The 20,315-nt window shown below is 54.0% G+C and overlaps 1 protein-coding gene across 4 annotated transcripts in view; it reads right to left on the bottom strand.

Moving 5' to 3' along the window:
* Positions 1-430: 430 nt before the first annotated feature.
* The window catches only part of LOC148672230 (sodium/calcium exchanger 2-like), a 67,830-nt gene continuing 47,945 nt past the window's right edge, over positions 431-20,315 (bottom strand). For 3 of the 4 annotated variants that reach the window (XM_088627768.1, XM_088627765.1, XM_088627767.1), the window contains exons 9-13: positions 19,677-19,694; positions 13,664-13,788; positions 11,190-11,289; positions 9,060-9,338; positions 431-7,873 (exon numbers count right to left, since the gene is read on the bottom strand). In XM_088627768.1, coding sequence (XP_088483894.1) covers positions 7,497-7,873; positions 9,060-9,338; positions 11,190-11,289; positions 13,664-13,788; positions 19,677-19,694 — 899 coding nt within the window. In that variant the 3' untranslated portion in view covers positions 431-7,496. The remainder of the gene's footprint in view (positions 7,874-9,059; positions 9,339-11,189; positions 11,290-13,663; positions 13,789-19,676; positions 19,695-20,315) is intronic. The other variant, XM_088627766.1, reaches the window with a different exon arrangement.

The raw sequence follows: 20,315 nt of genomic DNA, 5'->3' as shown, positions 1-20,315 counted from the left end.
GCGGCATCGAGTTTGAATGAGTATTTTAGACCACATAATAAATACAGCTCTCATGCCACTTGAGCGCTCCGGGTGATCGCTGTGTGGGTAGAGCACGAGCCTCATAATCTCAGGGTCGTGGGTTCGTGTCCCACGTCGGGCGCCAGGTCCTCCACGTTGGAGGTTGGGCACAAGGCTGCCAACCCTGTCCTGTAAAAACCAAATGTTACAGTATGTGCCGGAAAGCAAAACGGGCGAACATCCGTCAGTCCTCCCACCTGAACGACAGCAACAGTCTTACGCTGGTATCCTTCCCGCTCCGTGAAAACACTCTCACGGACTATGCGATTCTTAAACGTAGTAAAAAATAGTTCGCATACCATTTTTCTAGCTCTTCGAAGCGAGTAAGAACTGAGCCCGAGGATTCTAAATAAGAAAGCGGAGACAGGACTTCAAAATAAACTATATTTAATAAAGTCCACAGGAGTTCTCCAGGGTACAGTACACATCATGCTATATTCTCCGAAAAGGCGTCACCTTTAATATTTTTTGTCCCCAGTTTGAGATTTTTACATTTACTCATTTTTAGTTATTCTTCTCGTTTTTTGTTTTTTGTTTTTAATTTTCCCTTAAATTCGCTGTTCCTACAAATACAGTCAAGAGGACAGGCCACAGAGTTCACACAAACACAGTTTCGCAAGACACGGAGCAGAGCGCCCCTATAACGAGAGGAAAACACAGAGGGACGAAAGAAAATTGAATCAACGGTGAGAATACAGCGTAGTTAAACCGCATTAGTAAATTACATCACAGCCTTCGATGACGGCCATTTCCAAAGAAGACATATCAATAAATTAATAAACAAGACACAAATGTCACACTTTGACAGCAGCGATTTAAAATGTGATACAAGTAGCAGGATTCATGTCAGCCAGCTGTAGGTTGCTAACCTTGCTACACAAGTAGCTCCCACAGAAATAATACTGGTACCTGCCGTCTGCACAGAGTCCTGCTGTTTTAAAATGAGCACCCCGCCCACTCTCAGAAACGCGCCTCAGAGGCAGTGCCAACCTCCTGTCAGTGCTGGGTAACAAATCGTATTTTACCGTCAAAAGACACACCTGAGACTCGGCCACTGCAGACAAGCGCATCTGTCCAAAACATATGGGCTCCAGAATTCAGCCTGCGGCTCGAGCATCTGCATCAGGCCCTGCGTGTAACACAAGCCAAATCTCCAAGACAGGGCCTAGATTTAGTGACCACATGGTACCTGGTGCAGCGTCCCCATTGTGTTCATAATAATAATAATAATAATTAATAATTGCTTACACTTATATAGCGCTTTTCTGGACACTCCACTCAAAGCTCTTTACAGGTAAGGGGGATCCCCTCCACCCCCACCAGTGTGTACCCCCACCTGGGTGATGTGACAGCAGCCATTGCGCACCAGTACTCTCCCCACACACCAGCTCTCAGTGGGGAGGAGAAACTTAAACAGCCTCATGCCTCCCCGTTAACTCGGCGGCTAAAGGCAACAGCAAGCAGAGCCTCCACCTTTAGAAAGAAAAGCCCGCGGGTGCAGACACAGCACAGGACAGCGACGGACAGGCGTGCGCCGCAGCCTGCGCAACGCCCCCCCCCTCCCGCCGCCTCCAGCCCGGCCCGCGGGGAGCTTCTGCACGAGCGGCGTCTGAGGGAGAGGAGCACCGGGCTGGAGGAAGTCCAGCCAGGTTCCCAGGGCTCTCGGCATCAGGTCCCGGAGACCTAGGCTCCCCGGCCCCGCGGGACCGGATTCCAAACTCTCCTGGAATGGGAAGCAGCCTGAGGGATGGGGCGGAAGGGGGGTATCTGCCGCGGAGGGAAACGGCTCAGCTCCTGCCCTGAAGGAGGACGGCAATGCTACTCCACAGCCCCGGTGAGCTCACCGCCCTTAATCGACTCCCTCACACTCCAGCGCAGTTCCCACTGAACTGATCAGACACGCCTCCTTCCGCCTGCCTCCCTGACCAGCTTGCCACACCGATCCTCGCTCGGTATCGGGTTTTACCTACAGTAGCGAGTGCTGCATTGTTTCCTGTTCCCCTGGCTTTGTTTCTGACTTTGTCTCCTGGATCTCGACTGGGTCATTGCGGATTTACTGGTTTTGGACCCCGGCCTGACCTCCTGACCCCCGCTTTTGGATGAACTCCTACTGGTACTTTTGAGTTCCGAGGATTCTGCTTGGGGTCCTTCTTCCGGATCGTAACAGGCAGTCAGCGACCACCGGTCCGAGCAGAGACGACAGCGGCCTTGAAGCCGTAGGAACGGCCGAGGTTCAGACCATCCGCTGTCGCAAGAAGGCCCCATCCGTCGTTCAGGATCCCCACCACCCCGACCACAAACTGCTCTCCCCCCTGAGCTCCGGCAAGCGGTACGGCACTGTTAAAGCACCGACCTCTAGGCTGTAGAACAGCTTCTATCCCACTGCAGGACCCATCCTCAACAGCTACAGCAACTGCAGGGCCTCACACTCAACACACATCTGCACTCTGCACTGTTGCATGGACTGCCCTGGTTTTTCTCTCACAACTGCATATTTATTGTCCCACAACATATTGATTTTTTCCTGTTGTTATCATTTATTATGTTTGTACTGTCCACATCGTGTGGTGCTGCCTGTTGCTCTGTGCGTGTCCCGAGAGATCACCGCGCAGAAGAATTCCAGTGTACGTGTCCACATGGCAAGAAGCTCCTCCACTCTTACTAAACGGGCAGGATGCTGGCAAGACATGGAAAACAGGGTACAGGAAAGGTTTCTCAAACCTCACAGAAACGGAAAAAAAGGACAAAAGCGAGACTCGGGCCTGCCGGCTGGCGAGCTGAGACGTGGAGGGGTCCAGATCACTTTGGAATCCGATCCCGGATGGATGAGGGAGCAGGGGGGCCGAACGCACTGGAGAATCGCTGCGCGGCCGGTCAGAACAGACTGCTAAGAAACCTACAACAGTATCGAGCGTCTGCATGACAGCTATCAAACTGTGCTCCTGGGGGCCCAGCGCAGGACCTGTGTAATTGATCTGGTTTCTAGAAAAGGTTCTGTCCTTTTCCCCTGTGTAGGAAACAATCCAGGGGAACCAGAGAGGACAGGTCACACGCCATGCAATGATCTGAATCCCCGCCTGATAAACAGCCGCTGCTTTTTCAAAAACATCATAATTCATCACCTTTAAGGAGAACAGTAACAAAATAAGTAACATTTAACAGCAGAAACATTCGGTGAAGAAAGTCACCAGCTTCACAGACATGAAACATAGGATCAGTGGGGGTGCACAGAAAGACAACCACATACTTTATATCTAAAGATTTGTCCTTGTTCGTGCTTACTTAAAAATGTCCAAGCTGAATAAACCGCATTCATGGCATGAGCTGTACAGCTGGATCTGAAGGATAAAAAGAGTTGAGTCCGTGTCTCCCATGGCTGTTCTGCACAGACCCAAGGTCCCCTGTCCAAGGTGGGCACCGCCCCTGCTCTCCCTGCTCCCGGGAGCTCTCGTACCCCTCCTCTTCCCTGCTGACCCGGTGCAGGTGGGACAGCAGGCTCGGCTCCTGGTCGGGAAGGGTGGGTGGGAGGCGGGAGCAGAGAAGATGCCACCCCAGGCCAGCAGCTGCCCCACGCCGGGCTTTTCTGCTGGTGATGTTTCCACTGCGGCTGGCTGGCGCGGACACCGGCAGCAGCTGGGGCCTCTGCTCAGGGTTGCTCATCTCCGTGTCCTGCGTGTCCGTCCACACCTCCCCGCGGAGCGTGGTGACCAGATTGCGGGGCTCTCTGCTTTCATGGGCCCCATTCCGGCTTCCTGGCCCCCTTCTCAATGTCGCTGCGCCGAAAACTCAAGTTGGAAAAACGAGGAGGACGCGTCTGTGCTCAGTTCGGGATTTGTGATGGGGAGAGAAAGAGCTTGCTGCACTGTCCTGTCAGCTGCATGGTGCACAGACAAGTACCCCCCCCCCTGCAGCTCCTACTGTGTTGAAATCAGCCCATCCCTACAGACAGAGGTCCTGCTTCTGCCCCCTGTGATGTCAAATAAAAACCACCTTCCACATGAGTGTCTGAACCGGGCTGAGCTGCCAGTCGCTGCTGTGTTTGTGCCTCCTCCTTTCCTGTGCACGGGGGGGCTGTATTTTCTCTCAGGCACGTACGGTGGAGGAGATGGAGCAGCTGCAGGCAGAGGACTACAGCCTCTCCACTGTGGACACTTGTTCTCCAGCGTTACTCAGCCCTGAGCTGAATATCACATGGTCCGGCTCGGTGTCAGGAATGCGAGTGCTGCCCTGGCCAACCCGGAGTCCGGAGACGCCCACAGGAAGTCCCAGCTCGCTCTCCCGGTGCAGTTCGGGCCTTTCACCACTGAAACGGGCCCTCCAGCAGCCCTGTGCATTCTACTGCAGCCACACAGGGGTGCCCAGTGCTCACACTGGCTCAGCTCTTGACAACCCAGCTGAAATAATTATACTGGTGCAAATCTGAAAGGGGCCAGATGGGGCAAAACGGCTTCTCGTTCGCAAGACGTTCCCAAGTCCTTCTGTAATGGGAGCCTGATCATCACAGCTTTGCCCGTTTCAACAGGCCGATCAACGCTGCAGGACTGGAGCCCTCCAGGGCTGAAGCAGATCACACCCAACAGTAACATGCTCTGCTATATTTACACATTGGACTGTCTGTACCTGCACTGTGAGCTTCCTGCGTTCACCACAATCCACAATACGGGATTACAGGGGGGTCTGACGAGTCAAGGTAAAGTGGATCAGGCTGGGAGGCTTCTGATTATGCAGCTAAGGGTCAGGTGTGATGGCAGTGGAGAGTGCATAAAGACTGGTGCAAAAGGCAGAGAACACAGGCTCGCCCCCGACTCACCAGCGCAGCCCTCCAGCCTGAGGCCCTGAAGAGCCACAGGGAAGCAGGATTCAGCCGGAAGCGCTGTGCAGGAGACGGCCCTTCGGAGAGGGGGGAAGGGCGAAGGGCTGTTGCCAAGCGGTGGAGCACGAGATCACGAGAAAGATTACAACCGAGAGGCCGCCATAGCCGTCTCGCTCAGACCCGAAGGCCTCGTCCAGCTGCTGCTCGGGGGGATCCCAGGGAATTGGGGGCGTCGTCCAGCCGCCGCTCCAGGGGATCCCAGGGTATCGGAAGCCTCATCCAGCCGCCGCTCCAGGGATCCCGGGGAACCGGCTTCAATGCCAGGGCAGCTTGTTCCAGGCACCTGCCACTCTTTGTGTAAAACCGCTCAGGGGCAGAGACCTCCCTTGGTGCAGGCAGACGCGGGGGGGGCTGGCGTGTACGCCGGCATGGACAGAGCGCCTCCCCTACAGCAGCGGTGTGGCGCCGCCCACGTCCCTCACTCCCCTGACCACAGGGGCCGACGGCGACTGTTGGCTCCGTCTGTGTGTTATTACCAGAGTTTTACCGCTCATGCATATTTCTGCTCTGACCGTGCTATGTTTCCATGCTTTATTACACACCGTCATGCATCACTACCATGTTTACACGCTACCAATCTACTGTAAGAGTTCTAGGCTATTCTGAATTCAAATATCTAATAAATATCTTCTACAGGTAATCACAAAGGCTGACAGGATTCCCAAGTAACGTCAACTCCTTTCACCTCGTCCAGATTTCTCCCAGATCTTGAATGGGCCGATTCCACTCCCTCCTCTCAATCTTGTTTAAAATAAGCCGATCCCCTCTCCCCCCGGCAGCCCGTCCTTCTCCTCAGGAAGCAATCCCCTCTCCCCAGGTTTTATTCTGGATCGACCGATCCCCTCTGTCTTCTCCCCCAGTCTGTTTTCCGATCAGCCCACCCCTCCACCCCCCCTTCCCCAGGCCGAAATGAGAACGGACCGATCCCCCCGTCTCCTCCGCAGGGCCAAGGAAAGGACACTGCAGGAGGCCCTCAGGCTCAGTGACCAGAGGATCTCCGGCAGGTCCTGCTTGATCCCGGCCCTCTCCCACGAGGCCTTTCGGATCACGGTGAGACAATGGCGCCGCCCTGCCAGCCGCCAGCGATGCCCTCCGAAGGTCACGGGGGTCCCCAGAGAACCCCCTCCACCAAGGCAGCGGGCTTACAAAAATAAAGCGAACCATGAAATAAATACATAAATAAATCTCTGCCTTATAAATACTAAAATACTTAAATACTCTGTCTTAAAATACTCTGTCTCGATACCGCTCTGCTGATGTCAAGTCTTAATTACACTATATTACAACGCAAGTAAAACTAAAAGCACATCTAAGGATCTGCGCCTGTGGCTGGAGGGTTGCCAGTTCGAAATCCTGCGGCCGGCAGAGGAATCCTACTCTGTTGGGCCCCTGAGCGAGGCCCTTCACCCCAGCTGCTCCGGGGGCGCCGTATAAATGGCTGACCCTGCGCTCTGACCCCCAGCTTCTCTCCCTGTCTGTGTGTCTCATGGAGAGCAAGCTGGGGTCTGTGAGGAGACACATTCCTAGAGGAACGGCGCTGGGAGACATCAGCAGAGCTGCAGCTTTTTTACAGGAGAGCCCGTGCAGAGCTCCGTGCGTTCAAGCCAACAGCTGCAGGCGTTCTCCAGGCCTTGTCTGCTACCTGCTAACACACAGCTGCACAGGAAGAAATCCTTTAAAAGGCAGAGAAGAGAAATCAATACTGTAATGGCCCTAAAAGCCTTTTCCCTTCCAAAATATAACAGGAACATCGCCTTGACTGAACTGAACCGAACCGCTGCTCCTTCAGTGTCCATGAGAAACTGTTCCAGCGCCGATCCACACAGACAGACCCGGCGCCCACCTGCAGCCGTGCGAGAACTTTAACCCCATTGCGTCCCCAGCCTCCCTCCCTCCACCTCCAAGACTTGCAGTATCCACGCGAACCCTTCGCGATTCTCTCACGTCATCTGCAGAAGCGTGTTTGTCAGGCCCTGCGGTGACGCGCAGCGTCACGCCCTGCTGTGTTGGAGCCGGCTCCCCGCCAGGCTCGGTGTTGTTTCCAGGGCGTTGCCTCGGTCCAGGCTGCCATTTCTGACGCAGTGTGGGAAGGTGGTCTGACGGGCAGCGCTCTTGAGAACTGGGGGCAGAGAGTGAGCAGAGGGCAGGAGGGGAGGTTCCTGTGTGGACGAGTTACTTGGCAAATCCTCGTGCTGTACTGTGGCTCATGCTTGCAAAACCAGACCCGTCACAGCTGCAAACCTGCCTACTCTTTCTACGAGACGATTGGGCATGATTAAAAAAAAGGGGCAGAAAAGGCCAATATAGCACAGAGCATGCTCTCTCCTCCTCTCTCCTTCTTCCATCTCTTCCTCCAGTCTCTCCCCATTCCCTTCCCAGGGGTCTCCAGCCCCCTCCCTCTCCCTCGATTCAGAACACCTGGGACTGGGAAAGAGGAGAAGGTGAGAAGCGAGCCCAGAGCGCAGTTCAAGTTCCAGCCAGCAGGGCGGCGCTGTCCGTCTGTGTTTACTGAACATGTGTGCGGGTGTGTGCGAAGTGTAAAGCGGAGCGGGACTCAGGGTCTCTAAAAGCCCTCTATGTGGCAGTAGGCCACCAGGCTGGAGAAGAGGATGTAGAGGAACCAGAGGCCGAAGAACAGCAGGGTGGTGAGCAGCTTGGCGACCCGCGGGCCCCCCAGCTCCCCGCCGATGGACGGCCGGCGGCGGAACATCAGCACGCCGATGTTGACGAAGGCGAAGATGGTGAAGAGCGTGACGGAGAAGGCCAGCGAGCCCGGATCCACCCGGAAGGTCTTGCCCTGCACGTTCCAGTAGATGGCGGCCACCGACCACGCCACGCCGATGCCCAGAAAGACGTTGACCGCGTTGCTGCCCGTCACGTTGCCCACCGAGGCGTCTGCGTACTGGTCCTGAGTGGCGGCCACCTTGCTGGCAAAGGTGTCTGAGACGGGGAGGGGCCGAGAGAGCAGAGGGTCACAGGTTAATGCCCAGGGAGAGACACGGAGCGGAAAAGACACTTTAGCGGACATGCAGGATACAAGATTCTGGGTAAACATGATCCCTGAGGAATACTTCATTGGGAACACAGTACGTCCGCAAACTATGAGGAACCCCAGCGAGATGAACAGTCATTCCCTGGGGTGGACTGTGCAGAACTGCCATAAGGAACTCACTTCCTTCATCTAACCCAGCCAGAACAGCTGCCCGATCCCCATCTTTTCTGAATACCAGAGACTCCCGTACACCTTTACAAGCCCTGATCATCTTGGCCGGAGCTGAAGGTGATCCAGAAGCAAGAGTGGGATGGGAGTGGGGTGCAGGGGGTCCTAATATTTTGGCCAGTGGTTGTACACAGCCAGTCATATTAAAACATGGCCCCCCACAGCCCTATAGACCGTGTTTATAGTGTTCTGTGATCAGGTTATAAATCCCAGCTTTCTGCGGGGTCGTTTCCATCAGTCCCTGCATGTTGCTCAACTACAAGACACAGCTACACGCTAAAGACACAGGGTGCATTTGTGCCAGCTGTGTTCTGGGCTGTGCACTGTCACAGAGGCATCGTGTCTAACACTGCCTTGTGTCTGAGAGCATGTTCACACTGTCTGACTGGCCCGCCAGGATTCCACTACATCCTGTATCCAAGTGTGTTGACACTGTTCCCGCCGGAGAACTGCAAGGTGACACCGGTGGGAATCAGGGGAGATTCCTGCCAGCGCTGTGGTGTATTCATCAATAGGCACAGGCCAACAGGCACATTGAACATCATCGCACAGCGACAAAGACAACTGAATCTAAACTAAAGGTGAGAGTGCTGTTCTCCACTGTGACTCCAAGATGAAAGCGCTCTCGTCCCGAATGAATTCTGGGAAGGAGCAATGCCTTGCCGCCTTGCCGAATTTCCTCTGCTACTACTGGAACACGTTCGTAGCAGCAAATATCCCAAATGTGCAGGAATACACCCTCAGCTTTTCAGAGGGTAAGAAGATGTGTTCTGAGGCCTCAAAGCCGTGGTTAGAGAAGTCCTCCGCGCCGCTCACACGCAGTGCAAGTGTGTGTGTGTGACGAGAGTGGGTGTGCGTGCGTGTCAGGGGAACAGGGGTGCACCAGGGGTGGTGAACCGCGCTCACCAGGGATGGAGGTGCCCAGCGCCACGAAGACCACGGCAGTGACGGTGTCCCGCAGCCCCACGGTGCAGCCGAAGTGCGAGGCCAGGTCCCCGATGACGGCGGTCAGGAGGCCGATGACCGTGATGGACACCAGGAAGCAGGCCCAGCCGTTCCAGTACTCGGTGGGCGGCACGCAGGCGAACAGCACCTTCCAGAAGACGGTCAGGAAGTGCATCACGTAGTCGAAACAGGAGGGCAGGCGCTCCTCGCGGCCCTCGTCATCCTCCTCGTCGCCATCGCCTGGGCAAGGGGCGCAGAGGGGGAGAGGGGCTGAAACACCAGGAGGGGACCCTGTCTCTCCTGGAGTTTCCTCACTCCAGCTGACCCCTTAATCACTCCAGGTGACCCCTTAATCACTCCAGGTGACCCCTTATTCACTCCAGGTGAGCTCTTAATCACTCCAGCTGACCCCTTATTCACTCCAGGTGAGCTCTTAATCACCAGGTGAGCTCTTAATCACTCCAGCTGACCCCTTAATCATTCCAGCTGACCTCTTAATCACTCCAGGTGAGCTCTTAATCACTCCAGGTGAGCTCTTAATCACTCCAGGTGAGCTCTTAATCATTCCAGGTGACCCTTTAATCACTGCAGCTGACCCCTTATTCATTCCATCTGACCTCTTAATCCATCCACCCGTTTTCTAAAGACTTCAAATTCAGGGTCGCAGGGGAGCAGGAGCCAATCCCAGCAAGCAGCAGGCGCTAGGCAGGGTACGCCCTGGATGGGACGCCAGTCCATCACAGGGCACATACATAGACACACAGACACTCACACCACGGCCAGTTTTCCCAAAAGCCAAGTAAAGCCTTAGACTGTGGGAAGACAGCAGAAGACCCAGAGGAAAGAACACACAAACTTCACATAGGACCCAGGGCCCCAGAGGCAGCGGAGAGGAAACGATCTGAACCACTGTGCCACATGCTGCCCTGACCACTTAATCACTGAGGCTAATCGGCCCTGGAATGGATTTGCTTGATTAAACATCTGTCACCTGTGTACGGTGAAGAGAGAACCATGACCCACAGGATAAAGAAGGGGAGCTACGATGAAGGGAAGTTAAAACTAAGAACAAGGGGCCCTTCTACAGAACAAGCTGGAACAAGCTGTCAAAAAAACAAACAGTGGATGTGATCCTTGTGTCTATCTGTTACCAAACACCCACAGTCCAGAGGGGTCAGATGGCCTCCTCTGGTTGTGTTTATGCAGGCAGTGGCTTCAGGGGTGCTGCCGGCAGCGATCAGAGCTCTGTTCTGAGTCTCCCCACCTCGTCCTCATTTCTGTCCAGCGGCTCTGGGAGGGGAGATCTGAGACCCCAGAATTACTGCAGGTCACTCTAGCTTTTCGTCAGGATAAAAATGGCCTAAAGACATGCAGATCTCAGAAAGTAGTTCTGGTTCAATGAGCTTCAGCGATTAAGAGCACAGCTGGAATGAATGTCGCTGGAGGGAACAGGGCTGAGGAACACTGTAGTCATCTCTCACACTGCGCTGATCCCCTGTGTCCACTAGAGGGAGCTAACACCCTATATCACCATCACCCACAGTCACACTGTCCCCAAGGAGCTTCACATTTTTCAGACAGATCTGTCCGCGCAGACACGGTCTCCACAGGCCATGTCTCACGACACCCGGTGAGCTCAGCAAGGGTCAGTGTGCATCACCTGCTATCGTTCTCAAAGGCTTGGGCCATCAGAGGTGTCTTGGTGTGTCTTGTCGAAGGTTGGTCTGACAATCGTTTGGGAGAAATCCTGCTGTCTTTAAACTGAGCTCCCGGGCTACAGACAGACAGGCAATGCCTCAGTCTCAGTCTGTGGGACTCTTCCATTCCTGGTAAGAGTTGGGAATGTTTACAACCCTAGCCTTTCTCCTAGAGACCCGACGATTACTATACAGGGTAGGAGGCCACTCCAGGCTCTAGAGAACCCCAATCCAGGGTCCTCATAGGTCTCCCTACAGCACCTGTTTCTAAGGACTGGGAACACATGGCCTGGGAAGTTGCTTTGATCCAGTTCCAGGTTCCAGTCCACGTTTTGGCTCACCTCCCTGGGGGGAAAACCTGACACCTGGGGTCAAGGGGAGTGCGGCCCCTCACCTGCGCTGACGGTCACGGCCTCGATGAACTGCTCCCTCCACGAGTGGGTCCCGATCACCAGCGCCAGGTTGGTCTTCTTGATCAGCTTGTCCACCGTGCTCTGCCAATCAGAGGAGCGACGGGCAGGTGAGCGGCCAATCACAGGGCAGGGGTTCAGAAAAAACATCACTAACAGGCCTGTCCCGTATATATACTGGCAGCGTCCGAGAACTCTGGCTCATCGGGAAGAAGTGTGGTCTCAGGTTTAAGATATATTGTGTTTAGAAATTCCAAAGTCTTGTTCAGTTCTGTAGCTGAGTCATCGGCTCGATGAAGTTGTGGGAGGAGATAAATACTTGCTAAATATATTCTGAAAGTATTACTTGCTGTAACAAACTGGAACTGATATCGTTTCAGAGATTGATGACGTTAACCTTTCAGTTAGGACTCCAGCAGGAGGTTTTTGAGAGTTATTGGGAGAGGAGGATTATCTTATAACCTAATGATGATGATTTTATGTTTCTTTTCTTCACCCTCCTTCCTCCCCAGCACACTACCCTCTGAAAACATGCAAAAGATGATAAAGAACAGACTTCACACTCATTTCTATTGGAAACACTTGAGGTTTTGAGATGACTGGCAGCTTTATTTTGTTGTGGTTGGCCCCGATTACCTTTGTATGTTCATAAAAAAAAACAATAAAAAACACAAGTTACGCCAAGAGGCCTGTAAGGTCAGCCTGAGCTCGAGTCTTCGGTGTCGGGGTGCGGACACATGCTCTTTGAAGTAAGCGCTCGGTATTCTGAGCCAGACAGGCAGAAGATACTCTGACACTAAGCGCCAGAGGAGGGAGGGAAGAAGTGAAGAGCACTCCTTCAGGTGTGTACCCACGATTGAAAACATAAGTGCTATAACCTCCTCCATCGAACAAAAATGACAGAAGAACAGTCTCACACACACGAAGCAGCACCACACGCATTCACAGTGTTCTGTAGAGCTACCTGGCCTTTTCAAACGCCCGTGTTGAAAAATGTAGGCGGGAGGGTGTTGGAATTTGTCTCAGCTGGACTGCGGGGTGCATACCAGGGGGTGTCCTGTGCTCCCTGGGGCCCAGGGTCTGAAGAGGCCAACTAACTCTCTGAGCACCTGCAAGCATTCAGCAGCTTCAAGCCAGTTCAAAACCCAGAGCAACAACACACAGGGCCACTCTCATGGGACTGTCCCATGGCAACATGAGTCAGTGAAAGACGTTCAAAGAAGTCCGAAACCAGGAGGCGAAAAGCAGATCCCAATCACATCCCGGAGGAGGGAACCAGAGTTTCATGGGATGAGCTTATAGCCGCGTCTGCTAGGAAGAGCATAGCGCTTTCCAATTGCATGTCTTCTTCGATTCCACTAGATTCAATGTAGCATCCACTCTCAGACGGCCCGGCCCCAGCTGGATATGATAGATAAGGGCGTGTCCAATGTGAGAGGGAGGGACCTCAGCCCTGTCCTATCAGAAAGAGAGCTACACACAGTGTTTCAAAGCTCAGACCAATCAGAAAGCATTCCAGACAGAGGCCTTTAAAAAAAAAAAGTGTTTTTCTGTCCAATCCAAAACACTTTCCAAACAAAGACTGGTTCAACCAGAGAGTATGTCTCGTGCGCAGTGGGCGTGACCTACCGGATTGAGCAGCCCATTGGGTGTCATTCCTTCACGGATCTGACAAGCAGTGGGGAGTAGGGAGGAGCGCACAGCAGACAATATTAGTTGGGGAAACAAACATTCACCAAGTCCCCCTCCCAGCAAGCCACAACCGGGCAGTAGCTCTACCTGAACTCTTCAGCAGCGCTCTGCCCTGACACGGGCTCTAATCCTGACGTAACACTGACACTGACCCTAACACTGGCACTGACTCTAGCACTGACACTGACCCTAACACTGACACCGACCCTAACACTGGCACTGACACTGACACTGACTCTAGCACTGACACTGACCCTAACACTGACACTGACCTTAACACTGACACTGACTCTAATCCTGTTCAGAATTGTTTTTTTGGGTGGTGAGCGATCACCCGATTGTCCAGTCCAGTGAGGCTGTGTGTTGTCTGGACCTGGTACAGTGCAGTCAGGGTCGCACACTGGCTGTCCTGGCGTCGCTCTGCTCGGCTCTGCGCCAACAGATGGTACCCATCTGTGTGGGAGTGCTGTACAGGCGGAGGTCTGACCACCACCTGCAGGAAACCGCCGAAAGCAGTGCTCCTGCGGGGCGACTTCAATATAAGCTGGAAACCCCCCGATTGGCCAAGTCAAGGCGCTTGTTGCCTCCTCCCTTATGTAAGCACTGCCTTTGGCAGAGCAGACCGGAGGGCTGCGATACGCTAGTAGAGGCTGCTTCAGCTCTGGACAGTGCTGCCGCCCACGAGCTGTGCTTCCCTCTCTGGAGAGGTGTCTGGCAGCGCAGGGCTGTGTTTTCAGCGGAGTGCCAGTGGGGGCGCCGTGCTGACCTTGAACTCGTATGACTCCTCGATGATGACCTCCAGCCGGTTGTGCTCCCCCAGCACCGGTTTCCCCATCTCCGCGATCCGACGGGCCTCTTCCTCCTCTGCACTGAGGTTCCCCTCCGGGTCTTCTGAAAGAGGGGGCAGAGAGAGAGCTGACATCCTGGTGACGAGGACACCTACCCCTGCTGGGCCCTGCTGCGCCAGGGAAGGGCCCCTCTCAGCCAGCTGGTCCTGAAGCTCACTGACACCCGCCAGCCGCAGGACAGCAGGGCTACAGTAACATGAACCAAAAACAACCAAATCACAGCACTTCATCCACTGGGTCACACACACAATAACAACAACACACACTGCAACTCTATAGCTCCCTTAAAAAACAGCACACTCTGAATATCTGGCCGGGTTGAGACAACTAGGAGAAATAGACCCAGACCAAGTACAGGCTCAGTGATCACAGCCTGGACAGAGAAACTGGACACACAGACCTGGCTGTCCAGAGAGGACAGGCTCAGTGATCACAGCCTGGCCATAGACACTGGACACAGACAGACCTGGCTGTCCAGAGAGGACAGGCTCAGTGATCACAGCCTGGCCATAGACACTGGACACAGACAGACCTGGCTGTCCAGAGAGGACAGGCTCAGTGACCACAGTCTGGCCACAGAAACTGGACACAGACAGACCTGGCTGACCAGAGAGGACAGGCTCAGTGACCACAGCCTGACCATAGACACTGGACACAGGCAGACCTGGCTGTCCAGAGAGGACAGGCTCAGTGACCACAGTCTGGGCACAGAAACTGGACACAGGCAGACCTGGCTGTCCAGAGAGGACAGGCTCAGTGACCACAGTCTGGGCACAGAAACTGGACACAGGCAGACCTGGCTGTCCAGAGAGGACAGGCTCAGTGACCACAGCCTGGCCATAGACACTGGACACAGGCAGACCTGGCTGTCCAGAGAGGACAGGCTCAGTGACCACAGTCTGGGCACAGAAACTGGACACAGGCAGACCTGGCTGTCCAGAGAGGACAGGCTCAGTGACCACAGCCTGACCATAGACACTGGACACAGGCAGACCTGGCTGTCCAGAGAGGACAGGCTCAGTGACCACAGCCTGGCCACAGACACTGGACACAGGCAGACCTGGCTGTCCAGAGAGGACAGGCTCAGTGACCACAGCCTGGCCACAGACACTGGACACAGGCAGACCTGGCTGTCTAGAGAGGACAGGCTCAGTGACCACAGCCTGGCCAGAGAAACTGTAAACATACAAACCCGGCTGCCAAGGCATAAATAACAAATCTAATCCCAGAATTCCCACATCTGCCAGAATCAGAACAGCTTCAGCCCTACTGGGGAGGAAACTCAGCAGAGCTGCTGCCCAGTGTGTCATCTCCTGTCACAGCCTGGGGAGCAGAAAGTCAGCCTCTCCAATAATAATTACGTGTTCTTGTTGTCAATGTCTTGATAATTGTCATTGCTTTGACAACATCACAATTCACAGTTTCTGCCAATGAAGCTTGCTGAATACAAACAGAAGAGAGGAAAGGGAAAGAGGATAGAGGACCTGTGTTGTATGTTTTATGTAAACGTCCTGTGATGTGTCCGTACTGTAATTGTCTGCAGATGTTGTGTTGATTGTATACGCCTTGGCAACACTGTAATTAAACAGTCAAGCCAAGCTTGCTGAATTGAGCTGACTTGAATTGAACCCGAAAGAGAGGTGACAGATAGATCAGTGGATTCTGGGAAGGAGGGAGAGGAGTGAAGAGAAGCCTTGCAGAAAGAGGAACAAACAGACGGCTATAGATTGTGAGAGAGAGCAACAGAGATTAAGACACAGAACTGGACAGATGGAGGGGTAATTACACCACTTTACAGTTTTACAGGTAATGGGGAATCCCACTACCACCACCAATGTGCAGCCCCATCTGGATGATGTGACAGCCAGTCGGCTGACTGCACACCAGCTCTCAGTGGGAGGAGAATTAGATTAATCAATGGGGAATAGAATAGTGGGGAAAGAGGGTCACAGGAAAATCTAAGTGACTCAATGTGATTCATTGGAAATCACTCATAACGGACACAAACTCAAAAAGAATTAAAATCACAACACATAATTGCATCTCAACACTAACAAGCAGCATTTGTTATGCTTTTAACAACCTATTAGTCATCTGCTAATGCCAGAGCAAACCGTGAGCAGAGGCTGTTATTTACAAACTGCATACAGTATGTTCCCTAGTGAGGGGGGCAAGATTAGTCAGAACTTTATTTGGTTTAATCCCTATGGTGCACTAATTGGAAAATGAACACACTGATGCCTGACAGATATGTGTGGCATAGAGCCGTTCCAAGTGCTGCTTGTAAATGTTCTCGTTGTTTTGTGTTCTGATGCCATTGTAAATTTAAAAAGTCAAGATGTACTTAATTTCATCATGTCGTGTTTTAAACAAGGGTGCTGTCTGAAAATTACAGGCACTGATGAGTTGGAGAGACTTCAATGCCAGGCTCTTCAGGGCACCTCCAGGAGAGATTCCTAAAAAAGGCTCTTCAAGGGCACCTCCAGGAGAGACAGCAGTGCCAGGCTCTTCAAGGGCACCTCCAGGAGAGACAGCAGTGCCAGGCTCTTCAAGGGCACCTCCAGGAGAGACTCCAACACCAGGCTCTTCAAGGGCACCTCCAGGAGAGATTCCAACACCAGGCTCTTCAAGGGCACCTCCAGGAGAGACAGCAGTGCCAGACTCTTCAGGGGCACCTCCAGGAGAGACTCCAGTGCCGCCGGGCTCTTCAAGGGCACCTACAGGAGAGACTCAAACACCAGGCTCTTCAAGGGCACCTCCAGGAGAGACTCAAACACCAGGCTCTTCAAGGGCACCTCCAGGAGAGACTACAGTGCCGCCGGGCTCTTCAAGGGCACCTCCAGGAGAGACTCCAACACCAGGCTCTTCAAGGGCACCTCCAGGAGAGACTCCTACACCAGGCTCTTCAAGGGCACCACCAGGAGAGACTCCAACACCAGGCTCTTCAAGGGCACCTCCAGGAGAGACTCCTACACCAGGCTCTTCAAGGGCACCTCCAGGAGAGACTCAAACACCAGGCTCTTCTAGGGCACCTCCAGGAGAAACAGCAGTGCCAGACTCTTCAGGGGCACCTCCAGGAGAGACTCCAGTGCCGCCGGGCTCTTCAAGGGCACCTACAGGAGAGACTCAAACACCAGGCTCTTCAAGGGCACCTCCAGGAGAGACTCCTACACCAGGCTCTTCAAGGGCACCACCAGGAGAGACTCCAACACCAGGCTCTTCAAGGGCACCTCCAGGAGAGACTCCTACACCAGGCTCTTCAAGGGCACCTCCAGGAGAGACTCAAACACCAGGCTCTTCTAGGGCACCTCCAGGAGAGACAGCAATACCAGGCTCTTCAAGGGCACCTCCAGGAGAGACTCCAACACCAGGCTCTTCAAGGGCACCTCCAGGAGAGACAGCAGTGCCAGACTCTTCAGGGGCACCTCCAGGAGAGACAGCAGTGCCAGGCTCTTCAAGGGCACCTCCAGGAGAGACAGCCATGCCAGGCTCTTCAAGGGCACCTCCAGGAGAGACTCCTACACCAGGCTCTTCTAGGGCACCTCCAGGAGAGACAGCAATACCAGGCTCTTCAAGGGCACCTCCAGGAGAGACTCCAACACCAGGCTCTTCAAGGGCACCTCCAGGAGAGACAGCAGTGCCAGACTCTTCAGGGGCACCTCCAGGAGAGACAGCAGTGCCAGGCTCTTCAAGGGCACCTCCAGGAGAGACAGCCATGCCAGGCTCTTCAAGGGCACCTCCAGGAGAGACTCCTACACCAGGCTCGTCAAGGGCACCTCCAGGAGAGACAGCAATGCCAGGCTCTTCAAAGGCACCTCCAGGAGAGACACCAACAACTGGCACTTCTCTGGCAGATCCAGTCACAGTTTCTATACTCAACCTGAAGCTTGATTTTGTGCTGCAGGGGCAGGATGTGCACATGTTCCAGAATACCGAAACCTAAACTCCCCAGTTTCTTTTTCTTATGCAAGGAAACTGAATTTTGCAGAGCTGCAATTTAGCTTTTTTTTATCCTGACTTAAGACATCTTCTCCTCTGCACCTGCATTTAAAAATGAGGGCGGGTGTGCTGACGCGGGACGATTTTGCTGGGGATGGAGCTATTTCTGAAGCGAAGCAGGCACAGAGGCCAGCACACGCGGGGCTGCAGCAGCCTGCGCTGGCGCGGGGAGCGGAGAGGGGCTCTGCGTGTTTCGGATGTCGGAAGGGCAAGGGCAGGAGAGCAAAAAAGACCCTATGCGTAGCGGCGAAACGGGGGTTAGCCCGGGCTCAGGAGGTCAGGATGTCGGGTAGAACCCTATGCCCTCAGGCCGTGCAGGAGACGACCTGGTGCTCGGCGGGTCTCAAGACACCCGAACCCTCAATGCTGAGCCAGGAGCAGAGCAGACACAGGACGTAAATAGGCTACACAACAAGACACACCGGAAAGACATGAACAATCACAGGGAACTAGGAACAGGACAGAAGAGCAGCGCCCTCTAGGTGTACAAGGCGTGACACTGCAGGGATCAGGAGTGACCTGCACCAGTGACCTCCATCAATAAACAGCTGCCCGCAGACAGGCAAGAGGCACCGGCTTCATCTGCAATTTTTTTAACCTGCCAGGATAAGTGTGGAGTCGGCAGTACCACCTGCTCTGCACAACACCCCTGTCTAACCACGCTGCACTGTGCTGTGACATCAGGTCTATGGGTCCCTGTGTCTCGCAGCCTCTTTCTGACTGCTAATTAAAATAATCTGGGACACAGCAGCTCTTCAAGTCAGAGGATTTAACACTGTGGGCAGACAGTACTGGGACACAGCAGATATTGATGTCTAGACCGTAATCTCTGGAGAGATGCCACAACTGGGTATAGAGAAGAACTTTGTATCATTGAATTTCTCGTTAGATAAGAATTCTTTGTGTGATTGATATTAACATTGTGGCAGGTCATGGTCTGCAGAGCCCCGGCCTTGTTAAACTGAGCAGACTTGACATGACACCAAGCACAGAGCGTCACTCACTCAGACACAGCAGTATCCAGCACAACTCGCCTGGGGCATCGTACTGGGACTGACACAGGTGTGGGCTCCAGTGCGAGATGGGAGAGGATCAAACTGCCCCAGTGTGGGGGAGGAGAGGGTCAAACTGCCCCAGTGTGAGGAGGAGAGGGTCAAACTGCCCCAGTGTGGGGGAGGAGAGGGACAAACTGCCCCAGTGTGAGGAGGAGTGGGTCAAACTGCCCCAGTGTGGGGGAGGAGAGGGTCAAACTGCCCCAGTGTGAGGGAGGAGAGGGACAAACTGCCCCAGTGTGAGGGAGGAGAGGGACAAACTGCCCCAGTGTGAGGGAGGAGAGGGTCAAACTGCCCCAGTGTGGGGGAGGAGAGGGAAAAACTGCCCCAGTGTGAGGGGAGAGGGTCAAACTGCCCCAGTGTGGGGGAGGAGACTGTCAAACTGCCCCAGTGGGGGGGAGGTGAGGGGCAAACTGCCCCAGTGTGAGGGAGGAGAGGGTCAAACTGCCCCAGTGTGGGGGAGGAGAGGGAAAAACTGCCCCAGTGTGAGGGGAGAGGGTCAAACTGCCCCAGTGTGGGGGAGGAGACTGTCAAACTGCCCCAGTGGGGGGGTATGAGGGACAAACTGCCCCAGTGTGAGGGAGGAGAGGGTCAAACTGCCCCAGTGTGAGGGAGGAGAGGGTCAAACTGCCCCAGTGTGGGGGAGGAGAGGGTCAAACTGCTCCAATGCGAGACGGGAGAGGGTCAAACTGCCCCAGTGTGAGGGGAGAGGGTCAAACTGCCCCAGTGTGCGGAGGAGAGGGTGGTGGGACTGCCCCAGTGTGAGGGGAGAGGGTGGTGGGACTGCCCCAGTGTGAGGGGGGGCACGGTCTAACTGCCCCAGTGTGAGGGGGGACAGGGGCCGTGGCTGCAGGCTGGCTGTCGGAGTGAATTCTCTTACCCTGGGTGAGCAGCAGAGCTGTGGAGAGAAGAGAGACAGGCGTCAGTAACCCACAGCGCAGGAGGTACAGATCAGTGTAACAGATGTCAGACCACTGGCCCCTGGCCTCACCATCATTGCAGCCTTCTGAAACAGGCTGGGCTGTCACAAGCCTGCAACAGAGCCACTGACAAACACCAGCTGCATCACGTGTGGTCATGCATTGAAGCTGAGCAGGCTGATAAATTCAGTGAGGTGGCTCTCTGCCATCGAGTTTCTTTGGAATGAATAGTGGCCCAAGACAACACTCTGTCATGTTCTTAAAACCAGTTAATATACAGTGCCTTTCGCACTACTCAGAAATCATTGTGTTTAAATCCTCAATCACTCTGACCAGGACCTGAAGGATCTGAGATGCCACAAGCTGAGAGTTATGCCGACAGAAGCACACTTGGGTGAGTACTGCGAGCACGTTTGTAGTTTTAAAGTGTTTTTAGTAAAACTTTGCATTGTTTTTCAAAGTCTTACTCATTTTTTAACTACTCTTACTAGTTGGTCACATGAGGTTCTGCTAGTAATGTCTGATCACTATCATGCTGAACCATGAATTCACTGCGATTGTACCAGGGTACGTCAGGAAAGACATTCACAAGGGCACAG

Source organism: Lepisosteus platostomus, chromosome 4 (genome assembly GCF_059453375.1).
Source record: "Lepisosteus platostomus isolate fLepPlt1 chromosome 4, fLepPlt1.hap1, whole genome shotgun sequence".
NCBI lineage: Eukaryota > Metazoa > Chordata > Actinopteri > Semionotiformes > Lepisosteidae > Lepisosteus > Lepisosteus platostomus.
Note: the sequence above shows the minus strand (reverse complement) of the source record. Positions and strands in the feature narration are given on the sequence as shown.